The sequence below is a fragment of the Oncorhynchus tshawytscha genome, linkage group LG30, assembly GCF_018296145.1.
Source record: "Oncorhynchus tshawytscha isolate Ot180627B linkage group LG30, Otsh_v2.0, whole genome shotgun sequence".
NCBI classification, from domain to species: Eukaryota; Metazoa; Chordata; class Actinopteri; order Salmoniformes; family Salmonidae; genus Oncorhynchus; species Oncorhynchus tshawytscha.
Genome location: NC_056458.1, coordinates 9,136,088 through 9,159,424, shown reverse-complemented (window position 1 = coordinate 9,159,424; position 23,337 = coordinate 9,136,088). Strand labels below are relative to the sequence as shown.

The window sequence follows — 23,337 nt, the reverse complement described above, 5'->3', positions numbered from 1 at the left end:
TTTTGTTGTCCATTTGTTCAGCCGTTTCATTCTCAACCAGGATTTCTATGGAACGCCGTTTGGGTCTTTGCGTGTCAAAATATATACTATTTAACACTAATTTGACATGTCAAATAAACTTGTTGACCAATCAGGACCTGAATATGATTACATGTCACATAACAATGCGTTCATACATTTTTTAACGTAGTTATTACACTGTGATTACACTAATCACTAGTATTTCATGTCACAACGATTCATCGATACGTATGCTATGATGCCGGTGAAGTTGTCTCACGCACATACAGTGCTGTTCATAAAAAAAGCTAGCTAGCTCATGGATGCAAACAATGTTCTTCCCCAAAAACATAGCAAAACGACATAATCTGTTTCAGTAGCTATATAGTTAGCTAGCTAACTATATAGCTAGGTGTCATCTAAAATAACCCTAATTTATAAGACAGTTCTTATTTGATGAATGGTGGTCAGACCCATCTATGTGAAGCTAGCCACAATAAGGATTAGCTACACTAGAGGACTTTGCGGTTAGCCTTCAGAATTGATTTTATTTATTTCACCTTTATTTAACCAGGTAGGCTAGTTGAGAACAAGTTCTCATTTACAACTGCGACCTTGCCAAGATAAAGCATCGCAGTGTGAACAGACATCAACACAGAGTTACACATGGAGTAAACAATAAACAAGTCAATAACACAGGAGAAAAAAAAGAAAGAGTAAAGAAATAAAGGTATGGCATAATTCTATTTGTATTAATCTGCCTTACTGTCAATGATTAACTAATTAAAACATAATTGTTATTTGCAAATCTTTGTTGAACTCATTCATAATAAGCATTTTAACATGTAATAGGATACAACTATGTTAACTAACCTATTGGCCAAACATTTGTTCAAGAATCAATGAACTATGTCCTAAACATAATATGGTAAATTAAACATTTCATTATAGATCGTTTGTAGTTCAGAATTACACTTAACACATAATGTTCTATGACTGATCAAATATATTGTTGTGGGGCTCTCTCCTCTAGACCACACTAGTGGGATCTCTATTGCAGAACCTTGTTCCACTGTCCATGTCAGACAGTCTCTCCATCCAGGTCAAAGTCAAACACCATTTTCTCTCACCCTCTCGAGCCGTGAAGACCTGGGTAACATAGCCACACCCTACTGAGTGGCCCACTGCAAGAGCACCTGGGAGGCACTTCTGCCATGCCCCTCCGCCATAACCACAACTTATGGTTCGGCAACAGGGTACCTTTCCCCAAGGAGGAATACACCTGGAAGCAGACTCCTGAGTGCCTGCAAATCGTCCTCAGCTCCCTCTGTGCCAGTCTGGGATGGAACTCCACCTGCAGAATGGCAACAAAGAAATAGAAGGCAATCAGAGTTCAAATCCCAGGCCACTTAAATGAATGCATTAAGAAGGAAAGAAATTCAACAAATAAACTTTTAACAAGGCACGTCTGTTAATTGAAATGCATTCCAGGTGACTACCTCATGAAGCTGGTTGAGAGAATGCCAAGAGTGTGCAAAGCTGTCATCAAGGCAAAGGGTGGCTACTTTGAAGAATCTCAAATATAAAATATATTCTGATTTTTCTAACGCTTTTTTGGTTACTACATTATTCCATATGTGTTACTGGTTCTGTATATATAAATAATGGTGTGTAAAGACAGTATGGACAATATATGAATAGAAGTGACCAGTGTTCAATGACTATGTACATAGGGCAGCAGTCTTTAAGGTGCAGGGTAGAGTAGAGTGTGGTAGCCGGCTAGAACAGTGACTCAGGCTAGTGGTGTTTAAAGCACCATTACTGTCTCCGCCTTTTAGATGGTAGTGGGGTGAACAGGCTGTGGCTCGGGTGGCTGAGGTCCTTGATGATATTCTTGGCCTTCCTGTGACACCGGGTGCTGTAGATGTCCTGGAGGGGAGGCAGTGTGCACCCGGTGATGTGTTGGGCTGACCGCACCACCCTCTGGAGAGTCCTGCAGTTGTATACTGTGCAATTCCTGTACCAAGCATTGATACAGCCCGGCAGGATGCTTTCAATGGTGCATCTGTAGAAGTTTGTGAGGGTCTTGATGGCAAAGCCACATTTCTTCAGCATCCTTAGGTTGAAATTCTTCACCACATTGTCAGTGATGGCTTCATTGCGGCCCAGTCGATGTGGATGGGGGCGTGCTCCCTCTGCTGTCTCCTGATGTCCACGATCAGCTCCTTTTGTTTGTTGATGTTGAGGGAGAGGTTATTTTCCTGGCACTACTCAGTTAGGGCTCTTATCTCCCCATAGGCTGTCTCATCATTGTTGGTAATCAGGCCTATCACTGTTGTGCCAGCAAACGTGATGATTGAGTTGTAGACGTGCATGGCCGCACAGTCCTGGGTGAACAGGGAGTATAGGATGGGGCTGTGGGGCCCCCGTGTTGAGGATCAGTGTGGCGTAGGTGTTCCTGCCTACCTTCTCCACTTGGAGTCGGCCTGTCAGGAAGTCCAGGACCCAGTTGCACAGGGAGGGGTTCAGACTTAGGGCCCTGAACTTAGTAATGTGCTTGGAGGTCACTATGGTGTTGAAGGCTGAGCTTTAGTCAATGAACCGCTGTGACATAACTTAAAAACTGTGCCCTTGTTGTATCCAACAAATCTTGAGGGTATCAATGAACCTGTAGCACAGCAGGGTGCACCCTGCAGGTCTTCAGCAGCGCTGTCAGGTGTCTTGGAGAGTAGTTTGAGACCCCAATTGCTCTGAGCATCTCATTGGCATGGAGCTCCTCCATGACAATCCAACTGTGGGCTCAATGCTGTTTATTCCTCTCGTCCTCTGATTCCAGACCCTCAGTCTCAGGCCCATGGATCAGGTACAGGTCCCCCCTATCCCCAGCTTCTCCAGTCTACGAACACAGCCCTCTCTGACCATTGGGTCCATGTCTGCTGGGTACAGCTTAATGATGAGGAAGATGTCAGTTTGTGCTTGGGCATCAGGTCCAACAAGGCACAGCCCAAGTCTGCTTCATTGCCTTACACTGTAGGAGTTTTAAAGGCACGATTTCCAGCCCCACTCAGGTGCATTTGCTTACCCTGCAGCTTGTATGTTACTAGGCTCAGGGGGGGCATCTGAGCCCGTGTTCAGTCTAAAAGAGGGCAGTGAAGAAGACATCACTGCCAGATGAAGGGGCTGGGGAGGACTGTGCTTTGAGATTTGGGGGGGGACATTGTGGATATAAGCCATACTAGAAACGAAAAGGCGAAGAGAGAGATTCTCTTTATTTGGGCCAAAATTTGTCCACGAAAATAAGCCAACGAAGTGAGGAATTTTTGTATGGAGATCAATGAGTGTCGAATTTGGTCAACAAAAAATGTAATTGCTAAATTGCTACGTGAGGCATATTTGATCTAATAAAAGTTTTGTAATGGTTAGGTTGTTACAAATGCACTGATGTAAATGGACACGTGGCATTTCGGCAATTTACCCCAAAACAACTTTTTTTTAACCTTTATTTAACTAGGCAAGTCAGTTAAGAACAAATCCTTATTTTCAATGATGGCCTAGGAACAGTGGGTTAACTGTCTTGTTCAGGGGCCGATTTTTACCTTGTCAGCTCGGGGATTCGATTTTCGGTTACTAGTCCAAAGCTCTAACCACTAAGCTACCTGCCTAACTTGCCCTGTTGACATAAAGAAAGATAGAGGACTCATCATTGATATAAGCTGTTTTTACACAGACATTGCCATTGAGGGCTTCCAGCATTTTAAAGTTGTCAACTGGGTGGGGATTCCTATGAGTTGGGAGCAATCAGCCAATAGGTAGGTTTCCATTGACCCAGGTTCGTTCGACAAAAGCAATGTTGCAACAACAAAAACTGGTGGATTTAGATTTTTTAACGGACTCGGGAGGGAAGTTGCAGCGATGTCATGCGTCGAGTCATGCGTCCTCCTAAACCGCGCTTCTTAACACCTGCCCGCTTAACCTGGAAGCCAGCCGCATCAATGTATCGGAGGAAACACCGTTCAACTGATGACCGGGGTCAGCCTGCAGGCGCCTGTCCCCCCACAAGGAGTTGCTAGAGCGCGATGAGCCAAGTAAAGACCCCCCGGCCAAACCTTCCCCTAACCTGGACGACGCTGGGCCAATTGTGCGCCGCCCTATGGGAGTCCCGATTACGGCGGTTGTGATACAGTCCGGGTCTGTAGTGACGCCTCTAGCACTGCAATGCAGCGCCTTACACCACTGTGCCACTTTTGGGAGGCCCATGTGGGTTCTTTTTTCAAAGTTAATTTTTTGCAACAAATTATGAAAACTTTGCCTTCCGAATAAATTATGGTTGTCGAACAGACTAATTTTGAAGGTACGCTGGGTGTGATATTATCACGAAGCCTAACTATAAAGTTCCATTCCCAATTTAATTCTAAATGCCTACTGCTTACAAAATCCATGTATTTAACTATAAAAATAATGTTTCTTTCCATGACAAGGATTGTCTTGTCTTTCAAGAATGACTGAATTGCTTTACATTAGACCGTGGCAATAAATACTCACATGAGAATTATTAGAATATGGCAAATGGTATAGAACATTTGTGGTCAGAACTGAAAATGCGTGTGCGAGCAAGGAGGCCTACAAACCTGACTCAGTTACACCAGCTCTGTCAGGAGGAATAGGCCAAAATTCACCCAACTTATTGTGGGAAGCTTGTGGAAGGATAGCCGAAACATTTGACCCAAGTTAAACAATTTAAAAGCAATGCTATCAAATACTAATTGAGTATGTAAACTTCTGACCCACTGGGAATGTGATGAAAGACATAAAAGCTGAAATAAACAATACTCTCTACTATTATTCTGACATTTCACATTCTTAAAATAAAGTGGTGATCCTAACTGACTTAAGACAGGGAATTTGTACTAGAATTAAATGTCAGAAATCGTGAAAAACTTAGTTTAAATGTATTTGGCTAAGGTGTATGTAAACTTCAGACTTCAACTGTATATGTTTAACACAGGGTACACAAACATGTTGTAGTATCTGAGCGAGGTTGGCTACATTCCAAAAATATTTCACATTTTCCAGTCATTTGCTTCACGCACTTCATCACATGCACTGGGGACACGCATTTCAATAATCTACAGTGGCTTCCTTCAACTACTTCTGATCTAAAAATCTAAACGGGTATAAAAATAACAAACACAGGCTAAGATCAAATTAATTCATTAGTTATTTCACTTTACTGCAGATGATCGAGTGGCCATATTTTATGATTAAATTATCTCCTGGATCTCATCTCTCCTGGCTTTTACTCTTACTACCCAGATCCTTCCATCAGATATCAGAAGTTCAAAACTGTCCTTTAAATATTCAGGTAATGCAGCAGACTGGTATGCTATTTTACATAACAGAGAATTAGGTGTTCCCTCTTAACACACAGACACACGCGATGAAGAACACAAGTCATGCCCAGCATTGGAAATCAATATAATTTATTGCACAGCAGATAGTAAAATAAGTCTTCAAAATGGCGGCTGTTAAAAAATTCCCTTAATGATAAATGAATGACTAATCGTTATGCTTAAATACTTACAAATCCTTAAATATACCATAAGGAACCGTACACAGTGACGTGCTTTAGACAGAATGGAAGAGGAAAGAGGGTCGAAAGAGGACAGTATCCGATTCTAATCCATGTGCTTGAAAAGGGATCATGGGCCAAATCCTAATTACTTTCCAGAGTTCTTTGTCCTCATTCTCACATGTCAATCACGTCCTTCAAGACCAGATCAGCAAGGACAGAGAATTAAGACATTTCAGATTAGATTCTTTGGACATAACTGAAAATGTGCACCATTGTGGGACCATGGATTAGACTGGGGAAGTACACCATGGAGAGGTTGCAATGTTGCACACCATCAAAATAAATAAATACTAAAACATTTATCAGAGACCATGCTGGAGGCCCTGTGCATCCTTACATTCAATTTCAGTACTTTCAGTTTTCCTGTCAAGCTCATGACACAACTTGTCACTTACCTTTTTCAGATGAATGAAAGCTTCCATAGAATAGCTTATGTACAATATCAATTAAATAGCAGCAGGTAAGGGTTACATTATACCGATCCTACTCCTCTATTTGGAGTAAACAAGAGGGAAAAGCCATGTGTAAGGTCTTACACAAAAGTGAGTTTAGTCACAGTTTAGCCCCCTGTGGGGGGTTGTTTGTGGGGGTAGGTTATATGAAAGTTCCTGTATACACCCGACATCTTACCTTCTGCAGATGTTTGACCTCCAAACACCTCAACACCATTGACATTGTTCTAAGCTACTCGCTTGACCACCGGTGAGGATGTCCCCCCTTCCAATTCATATCTGGTTGTAAAAGGACAAAAACCATTTCAATTAAACAATTTGTAACTGTCAATCATGTATTTGAGCAAGAATTATTCCACTATCAATTCGTAAAGATATAGTCAACTAAAAAATAAATGAAATGAAAAATCGACGGGATCAGAGGTCGAACATTTATTTAAGCGGCCAAATGACAACAGCGGTTGATCAAGACATTTGTTCATGTATTTCTTCTAATAAAAACAAGTCAGATTTGTCCTTATAGGCGTAGATTTCTCAATTATTTTATCTTGGATTACATCCATTTTATACAAAAACAAAAAGGACTTGTTACTCTACGGACAGCGAGTGATTCATATGCATAATGTCAAATAGATATACAGGCTGTGACTCCGGAGGTGCAACAATTTTTCGGTGGTTATCTTTTTATTTAGTCGTCAAGTCGATGAATCGGTCGTATCGGGTTTCGTTTCGGAGACAATGCTTTATCCTATGATGCTGCACCGAATGTGGCAAGGCCTTCAGATGAGATGAGCTTGGTCAGCTGATGCAGTGTGCTTGGTTAGTCAGTCAGCTAGTTTGCACACAACAAACACCCCAACCTTTGAATTGTGTTGAATGACAAAAACCTGAGTGAGCGGGATTTTAGGGGACTAAAATCCTCAGGAAGAAAATAAAAATGTCTTTGAGAAAAGTGTATCAGGACTTGACAACAAAATAAATGTGATAGACAAGTATGATATAAATAACTTACCACTGATAATTACATATCAATTTCCCTTCAAACTGTCTCCAAAAAAGCAGAAATAGTTTTAGTCAGTGCCGTCCACTCAATGTAGGGCGGGATTCCCCAATAGGTGGCCCGTAATGATTTTATTTGCCGATTTAGGAAATATGTTCACAAGTATCACTACGCATAAAGAGGTATATGTGATCATATTCCAATGTAATTAAGGTTTGAAATTATTCTGTTTTTGTCAAATATGATCTGTTTTGGATACTTGAGGTCAATTTTCAGTGTACAAATTATTTATAACTATGTTCTGGCATTCCAACCCTCCGCTGAAAGAAAAATCTGTTCACGGATGAATGTAATTGGGGACCCCTGATGTAGGGCCGACTACACAAAACATAATTCCTATACTACATTTTAAAAAATCCTAAACTCCTTCAAAAATTCAAAATATGACATTAATATTAACAAACATTCAAAGACACAAGCTTACCACCTCAAGTCTAAAAATCTGGCAACAATGAAAAACTAATATAAAACGCATTCAAAGACTGCTGATATGGCTGGTGATTATTCATGATCAACAAAAACTGGTCAAAATCAATTAAGTGTGCTGCTTGACTTGACAAGTAAGCTTTATGAATGAACGGTATTGTTCCTATTACCCGTTTTTCTAAAAAACTGTGCACTCATGGCCAACATACTCATACACAGCATCTTCCACCGAATTTTTTTCTCCAAAAAGTGCCCTTAGTAGCCCCTACCAAAACCATTGGAGTACTTCTCCTCAAAGTAATCATCCTTATCAAAGCCTGAGCCCAGAGCATAGCACATAGAGGAAGGAGGGGGCACAGAGCTGCCACCAACAAAATCTCGCCCGGCACCCCTTCGGGCATAGCTGGCAGAGGAAGGTGGGGGTGGAGACCAGCTAGCCAGGGGGCTGCGCTCCCGGTAATAACAGGAAGTAAGGGGGGGAGAAAGTGGCCGCTGAGGGAGTGGGGGAAGCCGTCGCTCATAAGGATCCTGCTCATAGTAACGTGAGGAGGAAGAGTATGGGTCATGGAGGACACGCCTCTCATAGAAGTCACACTCGTAGTAGGCCCTAGGAGGGGGTGGGGGAAGGGGAGGAGGAGGGGGATAGCGACCACGAGGTGGGTAGTAGTCACCGTGTAGAGCTCGAGGGGGGAGGTAGTGAGGAGCGTCGTGTGGGTGAGGTGGATAGTGGTGAGGGTAGTCATCCCCTCTGCCATTTCTGGCTTGATTGTTGCGGGAGATGGATACAAAGATCTTTTGGCCCTCCATTTTAGAGTGGTTCAACTTGGAAATGGCCTCATAGGCCTCATTTTCTCTCTGCATGTGCACAAAGGCAAAGTTCTTCACAATGTCACACTCTACCACCTTACCAAACGGTTGGAAGAGCTCTCTTATCTTAGCAGCTGTGGTCCCCTCAGGGACATTCCCAACGTAGATCTTGGTGGCATTGCGGACCTTCGTAGTGGCAAACTCCACAGTGATGGGTGCCCCATTCAGCTCATGCTTATGGAGTTCTGCCACTGCCTTCTGGGCTTCCTCCTCCTCATTCATGTGCACAAAGCCATAGTTTTTCAGAATGTCACAGTCTGACACCTGACCATATTTCTCAAAAAGAGTACGCAGTTCTGGTTCAGTGGTTGAGGAATTCACGTTTCCAACAAATATCTTCACCATTTTTGTATGGTAGCTAACAAGACACAGTCTTGACTTAGCTGTTTCAGAGAAAGGTGTGTATCAAGTGTAAATGAGGATTCCTGGAGGACTCTTCTTCAGCACTCACACGGTGACAGAGCAGCTTCTTCAGTCTCTAAAACCAAAATTAAGAGGAGTTAGATAGCTATTAAGATCTCATTAGAAACGTTATAGTAAATTGGAGTCCTGGGGGTTTTCTCTGGCACACTCTTGGCTCTTAGGGGCTAACATTAGCTAGCTTGTTGCAGCCAGGCTAGGGTCGGAGCTGACTAGTATATTTGCTAGTACATTAGCTAGCTGACTGATAGCGAGTTACAAAAGGACTTACCAATTACCTTAGTAGATGTAGACTACTGTAGCTAGACAAATAGTTTTGCTAGTATATGTAAGGTTAGCGAGCGAGCTAACTAGCCAACTGAAAAGCTGCCAGCAGTAGGCTAGCTAGCAAGCTAACAACGTTATAGTAATGTTAGATATGTTTAACCGTTAGTAACTAACTACATCAAGCTAAAGTTGCCTAGCTACCTTTTGAGGTTGTACGAACCAAGTCACTTTTGTTTAGTCTATTTCTGTACAAATTCACTTTAATCTCACCTTGCCAGTTAGGTTACGTAGCTAGCTATGTAACGTTACCTTCCTTGTACTTTGATGGCTTCTCACCAGCCCCACATCGGTTTCCACTAGATAACGCAGCCACAAAGTCACAATTGTCTATATCGAAAACGTTTTTGAAACTACAAACATGATTTTGTGAATTTAATTTAAGGTTATGCATAAGGTTAACAGTGGGGTGAGGGTTAGGTTTCCAATAAGATTTTAATAAAATCAATTGTAGAAATAGGCGGGGTTTATGTCTTTGTGGCTGTGGTAACTAGTGACTACACCTTCTCACTGACAGCAAATGGCGTGAGCCAGGCAGCAAGCCAGCTGGCTAACTGAAGAAGGAAGATGACTTTGTCGTGCAGCTGCGTACCAACACCAAGTACACTGCTCAAAAAATAAAGGGAACACTTAAACAACACAATGTAACTCCAAGTCAATCACACTTCTGTGAAATCAAACTGTCCACTTAGGAAGCAACACTGATTGACAATCAATTTCACATGCTGTTGTGCAAATGGAATAGACAACAGGTGGAAATTATAGGCAATTAGCAAGACACCCCCCAATAAAGGAGTGGTTCTGCAGGTGGTGACCACAGACCACTTCTCAGTTCCTATGCTTCCTGGCTGATGTTTTGGTGCTTTAACTCTAGTGGTAGCATGAGACGGAGTCTACAACCCACACAAGTGGCTCAGGTAGTGCAGCTCATCCAGGATGGCACATCAATGCGAGCTGTGGCAAGAAGGTTTGCTGTGTCTGTCAGCGTAGTGTCCAGAGCATGGAGGCGCTACCAGGAGACAGGCCAGTACATCAGGAGACGTGGAGAAGGCCGTAGGAGGGCAACAACCCAGCAGCAGTGGGGTGGCATTTCTGTGGGGGGGGGCGCACAGCCCTCCACATGCTCGCCAGAGGTAGCCTGACTGCCATTAGGTACCGAGATGAGATCCTCAGACCCCTTGTGAGACCATATGCTGGTGCGGTTGGCCCTGGGTTCCTCCTAATGCAAGACAATGCTAGACCTCATGTGCCTGGAGTGTGTCAGCAGTTCCTGCAAGAGGAAGGCATTGATGCTATGGACTGGCCCGCCCGTTCCCCAGACCTGAATCCAATTGAGCACATCTGGGACATCATGTCTCGCTCCATCCACCAACAGACTATCTGTCCATCCACCAACAGACTATCAAGGAGTTGGCGGATGCTTTAGTCCAGGTCTGGGAGGAGATCCCTCAGGAGACCATCCGCCACCTCATCAGGAGCATGCCCAGGCGTTGTAGGGAGGTCATACAGGCACGTGCCTGAATGGGAGAAACTTCCCAAATACAGGTGTGCCGAGCTTGTATCTTCATACCTAAGAAGACACTAGGCTGTCGTCGCTGCCAAAGGTGCTTCAACAAAGTACTGAGTAAAGGGTTTGCTAAAATTTCTAAAAGCCTGTTTTTGCTTTGTCATTATGGGGTATTGTATGTAGATTGATGTGGGGGAAAAACGATTTAATCAATTTTAGAATAAGGCTGTAACATAACAAAATGTGGAAAAAGTCAAGGGGTCTGAATATTTTCCGAATGCATTTGTTTTTCTATGAATTACATTCAATTTCTGCGGTGCAGTTTCAATTTTTTTTCACCTTCATTTAACTAGGCAAGTCAGTTAAGAACAAATTCTTATTTTCAATGACGGCCGAGGAAGAGTGGGTTAACTGCCTTGTTCAGGGGCAGAACGACAGATCTTTACCTTGTCAGCTCGGGGATTCGATCTAGCATCCTTTTGGTTACTGGCCCAATGCCCAACGTTCGGCACAAAAGTGCTCACGGGATAACTGACATAACTTTGTCAGGTGAAGACTGCTTCAAAACTAAAACGGAAACAGGAGATGATGCAGCTGTTGAGAACCAAGGGATAACTATTCTAAGGACAAGTGCATATCTGTCTTCAATTACTATACTGCAGAGCTGTTGTGGAAAATAAAATATTAAGACGGGATCAAGAGAGAATTGGCAGCCAAAAACATATATTCTCTGATGTTCCCTGCAAAGCTACACATCACCCATGAGAGCGAGACCCACATCTTTGATTCAGTGCCTAATGCCAAGTCATTCCTGCGCTCCATTCGGATTACACCACCTTCCAGACCTGAGGACAGGGTCTGAAAAAAATATGCCAACTATGTGGCAAACTGTTGGGTCCAGAAGAAGTGAGAGACAAATGGACTCAAGGCCCAAGAAGTAGCCTAAATCTACCACAGAACATTTTCCAGTCCACATTGAGTGCATGGAATATTTCATCCATGCTGGTCTGTTTACAGGCTCATCCCTTTTTTTTGCACCCAGGCTACCCCTATTAAACAAAGTGAAATTGTGTAGTGATAAATATTTGGTCCGATATACTATAATATAGGCCAGAATATGTTTTGCCCCACTACTGGGTCTTGTGAGGATCCCCTGGTTTAAAGAACACAACACCAAGATCTGCAGTGCAGGAATGCGTCATTCTTCCGTGTTCTAATTCACTGTCCGGTCTCCTTTCATTTCAGCAGAGACACTTGTTGATTTTCACATTGTTTCTGTGTGTTTATTGCACTGTGCTTTGTATTGAAATGGAAAACAAAATAGCATTGCTTTCTGCAGTTATGGGTACAAGGCAAAGGTCAACTCAAATCAAGGTCTGTTGTGATATACACGCAGTGGCCAGTTTATTAGGTACACCACCCCGTTCACAGAAATAGTTAGCTCCTACTGACAGTGAGTCACGTGGCCGTGGCTCGCTGTATAAAAGCAGACAGATATTCAGTTTCTCTTCGATTGAGCATTAAAAAGGGCAAAATGGGTGACCTAAGCAACTTTGAGCGCAGTATGATTGATCGTTGGTGCCAGGTGCCGGTTTAGGTATCTCAGAAAGGGCCTGGCCTGAGCTTTTCACGCACAACAGTGTCTAGGGTTTACCAAGAATGGTTTATTAAAAAAAATGTAAAAAAACATCCAGTCAACGGCAGTTCTGTGGGCGAAAACAGCTTGATGAGAGGTCGAAGGAGAATGATAAGAATTGTGCAAGCTTACAGGCAGGTCACTAACAGGCAATGAACAGGCAAAGAACTGCACAGTACAACGAGTTGTGTGTTCTGGCAATCTCGTAACTCACAACACGTCAGTCCTTGTCACGGATGGGCAATTGCAGCAGACGACCACACCGGGTTCCACTTCTATCAGCTAAAAAACAGAAGCAGCAGCTCCAGTTGGCACGCGACACTGGACAATTGATGAGTAGAAAAACATTGCCTCATCTGACTAATACTGGTTCCTGTTGCGTTATGCTGATAAAATCTAAAAATGAAATATCACATTTACATAAGTATTCAGACCCTTTACTCAGTACTTTGTTGAAGAACCTTTGGCAGCGATTACATCCTCGAGTCTTCTTGGGTATGACACTACAAGCTTGGCACACCTGTATTTGGGAATTTCTCCTATTCTTCCCTGCAAATCCTCTCAAGCTCTCTCAGGTTGGTTGGGGAGCGTCACCGCACAGCTCTTTTCAGGTCTCTCCAGAGATGTTCAATCAGCTTCAAGTCGGGGCTCTGGCTGGGCCACTCAAGGACATTCAGAGACTTGTCCCGAAGCCATTCCTGCATTGTCCTGTTAGAAGGCGAACTGTCACCACAGTCTGAGGTCCTTAGCGCTCTGGAGCAGGTTTTCATCAAGGATCCCTCTGTACTTTGAGCCGTTCATATTTCCCTTGATCCTGACTAGTTTCCCAGTGCCTGAGGTTGAAAAACATCCACACAGCATGATGCCACCACCATGCTTCACTGTAGGGATGGTGCCAGGTTTCCTCCAGACGTGACGCTTGGCATTCACGTTGAAGAGTTGAATCTTGGTTTCAGAGAAACTTGAGAATCTTGTTTCTCATGGTCTGAGTCCTTTAGTTACCTTTTTGGCAAACTCCAAGCAGACTCATGTGCCTTTTACAGAGGAATGGCTTCTGTCTGGCAACTCTAACATAAAGGCCTGATTGGTGGAGATCCTTGTCCTTCTGGAAGGATCTCCACAGAGGAATTCTGGAGCTCAGTCAGAGTGACCATCAGGTTCTTAGTTACCTCCCGGCACAAGGCCGTTCTCCCGATTGCACAGTTTGGCTGGGCGGCCAGCTCTAGGAAGAGTCTTGGTGGTTCCAAACATCTTCCATTTATGAATGATGGAGGCCACTGTGTTTTTGGGGACCTTCAATGCGGCAGACATTTTTTGGTACCCTTCCCCAGATCTATGCCTTGACACAATCCTGTCTCAGAGCACTACAGACAATTCCTTCAACCTCATGGCTTGGTTTTTGCTCTGACATGCACTGTCAAACTGTGGGACCTTATATAGACAGGTGTGTGCCTTTCCAAATCATGTCCAATCAAATGAATTTACCACAGGTGGACTCCAATGAAGTTATATAAACATCAAGGATGATCAATGGAAACAGGATGCCTCTGAGCTCCATCTTGAGTCTCATAGCAAAGGGAATACTTACCTTATTTACGTATGTTTTTCTTTTTTTAAATTATATAAATCTGCAAACATTTAAGACCAGTTTTTGCTTTGTCATTATGGGTTAGTGTGTGGAGATTGATGAGGGAAAAACATTAATACATTTTAGAATAAGGCTGTAATGTAACAAAATGTGTAAAAAGTCAAGGGGTCTTAATACTTTCTGAACGACTGTATATACATTATTTGCATATCTAATGTTTATGGTGAAATAATGAGTCTCTTAAGCGTGTACAATTGTTCTGCATTTTCTTCATTCATCAGCAATATGTGGGCATATTAAAGTGGGCTTCTATAACAGATAACAAAACTGAAAAGCAAAGATATCATCCAACTTTGTTTATTCTTATAATAACAATATTAATAATTATTTTCTCCAGAGAAAGGCAAAGGAACTCTGACTCAGACATTCCAGTGCAGCACATTGAAACCAACCAGCAACTCTTAATTACATTACAATCCACCAATAATTATCAATTGGCCCTTAATTATTTAATCAGATAAATTACCCCTGCTGTATAAAAAAAAAAAAAAAAAATTTTTGAAGGGGCTTGGGGAGCAGGCAGGTGAAGGCTCGCAATCAGAGTGCAAAGAGTTCAAGTCTGCATGTCCATGGTAGCCTCAAGTAAGACACTGTACAATGATGTAAAAAATGGCAGAAGCTTTCTGGACCACACGGAAACACCTTGTGCAACTGTCATTAGCTGATTAAAATTAGAACATGATGTGAAAACCAATTTACAGCTGTAGTGAATATGCGTTGTACCTCAGATACATTAGTCTAATCATGTTGTACATTCAGTGTCAAACTGCAGCTCTCTTCATCTGTTCAAAACAGACAGCTGAAAATGGGGGCAAGATACTCAAGTACAGTAACATGGTGCTTAGACCATAGATTGGGCTTGGTGCAGGATAAGCAAGGGAGAAAGGCCTGAGGGTTACAGCTGGCTGAGTCCAGGGCCATTTTGGGCTCAAAATAAAAAGAAAACCTACAAATCAGTTCATACATTTTTTTTTTACTAATTTCCTTTCATATTTTCCAACAATAAATGTATTTTGGAAAAAGATGATTGTGAGGTTTAAGAGAAACAAAACGGTCTCAGAAGACAACAGAAAAGTCAGAGGGGCGAGAGGGGCCAGAAACCCCAAACTGAAAAAAAAACATCCCCTCCCAAGAAAATTAACAATCCCCTCAAAACGGTCTATACACACACAACCTCCCCCTAGCCACTTTGCTCCCCCCCACCCACCCAAAGTCTCTCCATCCTCCTTTGCCTTCATCTCAAAAGCTCTCAGTTCAGTCTCAAAGTTCAGCCTCTTTGCCTTTGTGCTCCAGTCTGTCTCCATCCACCGTCCAACTCATTGTTAACATCACTACCCCTCTTCCACAAGCTCACAGTTTGAGCTCATTGGCAACCTTGGAGGCGATGTTCTTGAAGGCGATGGATGTGCCAGAAATGCGCTTAAAGCGAACCCCGTTAAGGGAGAGGCGGGGCAGCTTGCACACCTCCATCTCCCACTCGACAAAATCGTCACGGGCGGGATTCCCAGACACACACAGCAGCATGTAGCGCTCTCGCAGCTCATACTCGCAGCTGTTGGAGTCCAGAACCTTCCGGATCTCCTTCATCATCTCGTTGGGCTCCATGGAGGAGGTGGTTTTCATGCTCCAGGTGAAGCGTAGCGAGCGGGGCTTGTTGTCCTTAGAGGTCAGGCCCGGGGTCGTGGTGCTGGGCACCGTAGAGGTGGAGGACAGGGAGTCTTTGTTCTCGTCTCCTGCAGAGCCCAGGGTGCCCTTCTCCAGCTTCTCAGCAGTGGTCAACATGGGTCTGAGTTGGGAAAGAAAGTAGGAAAGGAGAATAAATATAAGGCAAGGACAGAATGAATGAAAAACAGACAAAACAGCAAGGTTACGGGCTGGTTAACAATGCATTCAATCACAGGGGGAACCAATGACAGCATGAGCATGAAACATTTAAGTTGTGCATTTACATGGACTCTTCAATGAGCAACAGAATACATGCGTCTCTTTCTGTTATTAAAAGATCAATGCTTACATTGTCAAAACCGAAGGAGCGCTACTGATCATATAATCAGCATGCTATTCTTTACACCACCTAAATCAATTAATCTAATCATTATTTGATTGACATTTTTTTCACTGAATCAACAGATTGATCAAATTGTCACTATCGTAATCCTCACCTGTTGGCCTCATCTCGACCCTCTCCCTCATACGGGCTCCTCAAAGAAAATCGGCAAAAGTTTAGTCTCCCCAAATTCCAATTAGACTTTATTACCAGGTTAGCACAAACACCATCAACTCCCATTGCAACCCCTGCACCTTCAAATTCCAGATTCTATAGTATTTTTCTTAGAAATTATACTGTATGTATCCATAGATTTCATTCATGTGAGCTCCACTACATTTTAGAGGGCTATGAGGAAATAACTAGGTATCTCTACTAATACCTCTACTAATTCTATTTCAAATCCCCCAAAATGGATTTACCCCCCCCCCCGAAGTGGAATCACACAATCCATGGATACTGCTGTATTTTTGTTTAGCATACAACTGGAATGAACAGTCAGAGATCACATCTTTGTCTGTTATGTTAATAAGGCCCATCACCACCATCCAATAACCCCTCTCCTCAAACTCCCACAGCAAGGCATCCATAAGAATAAAATAAACAGCATCGGTCAGATGCATATGCAGGCATTCTGCGGACCTATTCTCAGTTTCCCAAGGTGCCCAAAACCTTAAGTCTGTGCCCACCACAATTATACGACATCATATACATGCACTCCTTGACGCAAGTTTTAGTAAACATCAAAAAATTCTATCTTCATCACTTTGTTGCTGAGAATATTATATTAGTGCCAAGAAACAGACGGCTCAAATGACACTTCAGGGAACTCATTCGAAATAGAAACAAAAATAAGCCAAGTTAAGAAAAAGAAAAAAGAACAGCAGGACGTTGCTGAAATATGAGGTTGTTTAGTGCAAACTGCAAACCAGGACCAGTGGCCTGGTATCAGAAAAGAAATGCAGGAGATATCCCTCCCAAAATAACAGTGACGTGACATTTTCAAAATCAACAGCAATAATCCCTACTTCTGTCTGAGCATGTAATGTTGAAAGCCTTCCCACAATACAGACAGCTGGCAATAGCATTAGATTTCAGAAGAATGCGTGTTCTTCTCAACAATCACCATCTCTGTATTCTAAGCTTCTTAGCTTTATGCACACTGGGTAGCATGGCATGATCAGACTGGGCTGCACGGAGGATTTTCTATTCAATTGGCCAAGGACCCATAGGGCAACACTCAACACTAACCGAGACAAAAAAGGAAACGGGAATGAGAGAAAGCAGAAAGGGAGGAGTATCATTCACTGAGGGATGACTAGAGCAGCAGATGACGGTGAACCAGGCGATGGAGAGCAGGGTGAGTTAGTATAAAAAGGCAAATCGTTACAAAAATAAATCCTATAAAAAAAAAAAAAAAAAAAGGGTCATGACACATAAAATAGCCTCACAGTGGAGAGATACGACAAGGTAATAGTTGAGGAAAAACTGGGTGTGGTTATTTTTGCCTACCTTCTGGGGAATCTGAATGAGAGATTTCTACAAAAAAGGGGAGGGGGGAAGAAAAAGAAAAAACTGTATGTACACAAACGTGCGCATAAACAAACCACAGCAAATCTGTTATACATGTCAGTCAACTGAAAGAGATGAATACTCCCTCCGGTGTCCCTCAGGAGGTGAGCTGCTTAAGCCAAACAGTTTGTCACTAAATAGCTGTTAATGTAGCTTGACATTACCATAGTCTTCAGGATGTTAAAGGCAGAGCAGTTACATGAACGGACTCGGATTAGGACTAACGTTAGCACTGGTTGGGAGACATGCATGCCAATTATGATACATTTACACTGTTTACAAAACTTTAAGAACACCTGCTCATTCCATGACAGACTGACCAGGTGAAAGCTATGATCCCTTATTGATGTCGCTTGTTAAATCCACTACAAATCAGTGTAGATGAAGGAGAGGAGATGGGTTAAAGAAAGATTTTTCAGCCTTAAGACAGTTGAGACATGGATTGTGTATGTGTGCTATTCAGAGGGTGAACAGGCAAGACAAAATATTTAAGCGCCGTTGAACGGGGTATGGTAGTAGGTGCCAAGCTTCACCGGTTTTTTGTCAAGAACTGCAACACTGCTGGGTTTTTCATAAATCAACAGTTTCCCGTGTATCAAGAATGGGCCACCAACCAAAGGACTTTCAGCCAACTTGACACAAAAGCATTGGAGTCAACATGGGCCAGCATCCCTGTGGAATGCCTTCGATACCTTGTAGAGTCCATGCCCTGACGAATTGATGCTGTTCTGAGGGCAAAATTGGGGGGGGTGCAACTCAATATTAGCAAGGTGTTCTTAATGTTTTGTACACTGTGTATAACACCTTACATTCTGAGTGCTGTACAATTTATCAATAAAACAATTAAACTATAGCAAGATACTCAGATTTGTATTTGAAGGTATTTCTACACAGAGTAACTTCGCTAGCTGCTCCAATTACATGTGGCAACTGACCATAGCAACAAAAACATGCACAGCTCCAAACCAACTCAAACTAAAAAATAAATAAAAAAGGAGGGGAGTACTTGTAGTCAAGCACATTGTGAGCACAAGAACATTATGTCCAGACAAAAAAAATCATCACAGGGACACAGTGAAGAGAAGAACGAACAGTCCAAAAATCACAATGCACAAACATGAATACCTCACTGTAATTCTCACTCTCATTCACTTAAGGCAAGATGTTCAACACCAGGATGTGATCAGCAAAACAGAAAATCACATCACAGGTCCCCGTTCCCCCATTCTCTCACCTGCGCACAAATTTAGAGGTGAACTTGCTGAAGATACCAGTGCCCCCAGCTCTTCGGGCCTGGCTGTTCCCATAGGAAAGGGAGGGGGATGCTGGGGGACCATTGTAGGTGGAGGCATGCTGGTCCCGCGTTGCCCTCTGCTGCCCAGCACTGAAAGTGCTTCTGGTGGCCACATTTCTGGGGAAGTTGGATCGCTCAGTCGCCGTGGAACTGCTGACGTTGTGAGCAGAGGGAGACGCCACTGGTACTCTCAGAGGGGCAGTGCTGTTTTTATAGTTTTGGGAGTAGAATGAGTAGGCAGAGGAGACATTTATAGATTTCATTATCACCATGCACATCAACATTTTCCCCATTGCTGAAGCTATTTCCCACAAAGAATGTATGATAAAAACATAACTGAGCCTGAGATGGTGAAACAAAAGTTCAGTAAATTCATATAATTTTAGCCTTTGACTAAAGGAATGTGTGCAACAATGTAGCTGCTTCTATTAGGCTACAACATGCCATCCACACCGCAAAATCTCCCATGATTGACTTTAATCTTGAAAGATGAAGCCTAGTAAAATGACATATTGCCCAGAAAACGATTACAGCCTCGTGACCCGCCATGGGCAGCAGGTATAAACTACAGACTTGGAATTTGAGGCCAATGAAGCTTTGTTGAGTGTTAAAATCAGAGGCACTCTGCATTATCACAAAATCAGCGTGACACAGTAGGATCAGCTAACAGGGTAACAACAAATGCAGCATCACTACAAAGAAGGAAAGGTTGGGGAAGGGGCATGGAGCTGTGATACTGTTGATTATGTCATGGACCACTCACTCATTGTCATTGAGGTTATAGCGAAACCACGTAGTGATAAAGTGGATTACGTGTTAACCAATTGATAAGTGAATGACATCCTACCATTATAGCTCATTCACTAGGATTGTAAAAAAAAAAAAAAATCAACAAAAACAATGTGCATGGCCCATGAGATGTCAGATTTTGTATGGACAGGGAGTTACAGGAGGTATTAAAAAGAGATTACATGACATGCACACCAGCCAGGAGCTGAGAGAGTTCCGGCTCAAGCAAAAACATGGCACCGGCCGGGCCACGTTCAAAGTGTTTGATGTGTACCTGCAAACTCTCAGTTACACATGAACCACAGGTTGGGAAGGTTCTGGATTTCATGTGCAATATTTGTGGTAGGACTGGTCAAAATAAGGACAGAAGTGTTGGGGAGAAAGGTATTTCCCAAAGAGGTGGGGTGCTTGTAGGGTGAGTTTCAGGGGGTGGGGAAAGTAGCAGACAGAAAAAAGTAGGGTGCTTTCAATGTTGCCCTTCCAGCAATATTGCTACCCTTTTAACCCCTACATCTGTGATCCATCTCTACCTGTTTTGAATACTCAATGCTGAGAACTGCCACCAGGGACCATCTAACCCAAACCCTTTCATATCCCCTCTATTCTCCCTTCTGACGAGTGACTGTCCTTGTGTTCCCCGCTCTGGTGACACTTGCCTGGGCCGGTGTGCGTGGATGTCTGAGGGGGTGGGATGGGCAGAGGTGGACAGGGACTTGTGGTGTCGGGGGCGGGAGGAGGAAGAGAGAACTGCGGCTGCCGAGGCTGTGGAGGCGCGGGACCCTGGGGTGGTTAGGCTGGGGGAGAGAAATTAATAAACCCAGTGCCGACCGCCCCCCCGTGAGGGGTGGAAGAGGGCCATGGGGTAATCAAGGTTAGAAGTGGGGAGGAAGCGGGGGGGAACACGGAGGGAGGAAAACAACACAGACAACACAGGATCTCAGATAAGCCAGATTTGTATTGGATGACTATACAGAACAGCTTCCATTAAGCTCCCTTAATGGAAGACTGCATTACTTCAGGGAAGCATTGCACCCCAAAGAAGAGATGGAGAGAGAAATTGTCAGAACAGAACACAAGTTTGAGGAAAGAAAAAGTGGCTTTAAAAAAAAAAGGAATAAAATACTTTTTTTTTTTTTTTTTTTTAAATGGGGACAATGTGAATGTTACAAAACCCTATTAAATTAACAAGGCATATTTGACATAACATTGTGTGAAAGCGCCATTCAGTCAGTGAGGAGAATGTGTGCTAGTGTTCAACCAATACGGTTTAGTTTAGTAGCGATGGTGCTGACCACACCGTGTCAGTTTGCCCTCTCATCTCTTTCAAGCAAACATGTTTTAGTCACATGCTGTTGGCAACGCTGCTCCCCTTCTCCCACACAGAACATGTTATTTAAACACGTTCCCTCTGCATTCTTCCCTTTTTGTGCCTGGAAGTAGCCTGCATATAAAAGCAGCCAGCATCATAAATCCCAGATGAAAGAGTGAGATCTGACTATCAGGGTCAAGAAATTATTATGATTTCAGTTGATTGCAGATGCAGCGTTTCACTTTGTGAGTAAGCTGGCCTCGAGTATATTTTGATTCTTTCATACTTGCTAAAATGTGTCACTAATCCATTATAAAAAATGTCAAAACTGCTCCTGTGTGACTGTATGTGAGAATGTGTATGTACTAGAGGTCGACCGATCATGATTTTTCAACACCGATACCGATTAATCGGCCTATTTAAAAATATATATATTTGTAATAATGGCAATTACAACAATACTGAATGAACACTTATTTTAACTTAATATAATACATCAATAAAATCAATTTAGCCTCAAATAATGAAACAATCAATTTGGTTTAAATAATGCAAAAACAAAGTGTTGGAGAAGAAAGTAAAACTGCAATATGTGCCATGTAAGAAAGCTAACGTTTAAGTTCCTTGCTCAGAACATGAGAACATATGAAAGCTGGTGGTTCCTTTTAACATGAGTCTTCAATATTCCCAGGTAAGAAGTTTTAGGTTGTAGTTATTATAGGAATTATAGGACTATTTCCCTCTACCATTTGTATTTCATATAGCTTTGACTATTGGATGTTCTTATAGGCACTTTAGTATTGCCAGTGTAACAGTATAGATTCCATCCCTCTCCTCACCGCTACCTGGGCTCGAACCAAGAACACATCGACAACAGCCACCCTCGAAGCATCGTTAACCATGCAGAGCAAGGGGAACAACTACTCCAGAGCGAGTGACTATTGAAATGCTATTAGCACGCACCCCGCTAACTAGCTAGCCATTTCACATCGGTTACACCAGCCTAATCTCAGGAGTTGATAGGCTTGAAGTCATAAACAGCGCAAAGCTTGAAGCATTGTGAAGAGCTGCTGGCAAAACGCACGAAAGTGCTGTTTGAATGAATGCTTACGAGCCTGCTGGTGCCTACCATCGCTCAGTCAGACTACTCTATCAAATCATAACATAATAACACACAGAAATACGAGCCTCAGGTCAGTAATATGGTGGAATCCGGAAACTATCATTTTGAAAACAAAACGTTTATTCTTTCAGTGAAATACGGAACCGTTCCGTATTTTATCTAACGGGTGGCATCCCTAAGCTTAAATATTGCTGTTACATTGCACAACCTTCAATGTTATGTCATAATTACGTAAAATTCTGGCAAATTAGTTTGCAATGAGCCAGGCGGCCCAAACTGTTGCATACACCCTGACTCCGCGTGCAATTAACGCAAGATAAGTGAAACAATTTCACTTGGTTAATATTGCCTGCTAACCTTTCTTTTAGCTAAATATGCAGGTTTAAAAATATATATTTCTGTGTATTGATTTTAAGAAAGGCATTGATGTTTATGGTTAAGTACACGTTGGAGCAACGACAGTCCTTTTTCACGAATGCGCACCGCATCGATTATATGCAATGCAGGACACGCTAGATAAACTGGTAATATCATCCACCATAACTAGTGATTATGATTGATTGATTGATTGTTTTTTATAAGATAAGTTTAATGCTAGCTAGCAACTTATCATGACTTCTTACTGCATTCGCGTAACAGGTAGGCTCCGTGAGGCAGGTGGTTAGAGCGTTGGACTAGTTAACCGTTAGGTTGCAAGATTGAATCCCTGAGCTGACAAGGTAAAAATCTGTCCTTCTGCCCCTGAACAAGGCAGTTAACCCACCGTTCCTAGGCCGTCATTGAGAATAAGAATGTATTCTTAACGGACTTGCCTCGTTAAATAAAGTTGTAAAATATATATATATAGATATATATGGCAAAATCGGCGTTCAAAAATACCGATTTCCAATTGTTATGAAAACTTGAAATCCGCCCTAATTAATCAGCCGACCTCTAGTATGTACACTAGGAATCCACCTGCTCTGTGTTAAATCCACTGGCGGCTGGCCACTGCTTGTAAACACTGCCACCTAGACATGTGACTAGCCCCAAAAACAGATCTCCACTGCCATGTCAGAGAGTGTGTGATTGCGAGTGTGTAAGAGTGCGCGCGCGGGTGCTTGTGTCTACCTGTCCATTCCGTTCTGGACCCCAAGTGTGGCTCTCTCAGGGACTGGCGAGTTTCGACTGCGACTCGTACCAGTGGACAGGATGCTGTTCTGTAGGACCGATAGAGGATATGATGTAGAGT

At 42.8% G+C, this 23,337-nt stretch overlaps 2 protein-coding genes and 1 pseudogene across 17 annotated transcripts in view; all 3 read right to left on the bottom strand.

Annotated features, from left to right (window-relative positions):
- Nucleotides 1-646: 646 nt before the first annotated feature.
- LOC112228168 lies at nucleotides 647-3,140 on the bottom strand (annotated as a pseudogene).
- A 3,361-nt stretch (nucleotides 3,141-6,501) lies between these two features.
- LOC112228810 (RNA-binding protein lark-like) lies at nucleotides 6,502-9,623 on the bottom strand. Of its 3 annotated transcripts, none has more exons than XM_024394459.2 (2): nucleotides 9,395-9,623; nucleotides 6,502-8,915 (listed from the first exon to the last, which is right to left on the bottom strand). In XM_024394459.2, exon 2 carries the CDS (start codon nucleotides 8,780-8,782, stop codon nucleotides 7,826-7,828), a length of 957 nt encoding a protein of 318 aa, XP_024250227.2. In that variant the 5' UTR covers nucleotides 8,783-8,915; nucleotides 9,395-9,623; the 3' UTR covers nucleotides 6,502-7,825. The 3 variants fall into 3 exon arrangements, with proteins under 3 accessions (XP_024250227.2, XP_042165409.1, XP_042165410.1); XM_042309475.1 differs by having other exon boundaries at nucleotides 9,434-9,623; XM_042309476.1 differs by lacking the exon at nucleotides 9,395-9,623 and adding an exon at nucleotides 9,129-9,370.
- A 4,630-nt stretch (nucleotides 9,624-14,253) lies between these two features.
- Nucleotides 14,254-23,337, bottom strand: part of mark2a (MAP/microtubule affinity-regulating kinase 2a) — a 28,379-nt gene continuing 19,295 nt past the window's right edge. For 6 of the 14 annotated variants that reach the window (XM_024394468.2, XM_024394471.2, XM_024394460.2 and 3 more), the window contains 6 exons: nucleotides 23,217-23,305; nucleotides 20,331-20,468; nucleotides 18,826-19,089; nucleotides 17,532-17,558; nucleotides 16,135-16,173; nucleotides 14,254-15,758 (listed from right to left, as the gene is read on the bottom strand). In XM_024394468.2, the coding sequence (XP_024250236.1) occupies nucleotides 15,323-15,758; nucleotides 16,135-16,173; nucleotides 17,532-17,558; nucleotides 18,826-19,089; nucleotides 20,331-20,468; nucleotides 23,217-23,305 (993 nt within the window). In that variant the 3' untranslated portion in view covers nucleotides 14,254-15,322. The remainder of the gene's footprint in view (nucleotides 15,759-16,134; nucleotides 16,174-17,531; nucleotides 17,559-18,825; nucleotides 19,090-20,330; nucleotides 20,469-23,216; nucleotides 23,306-23,337) is intronic. The other 8 variants (XM_024394473.2, XM_024394474.2, XM_024394463.2 and 5 more) reach the window with 6 other exon arrangements.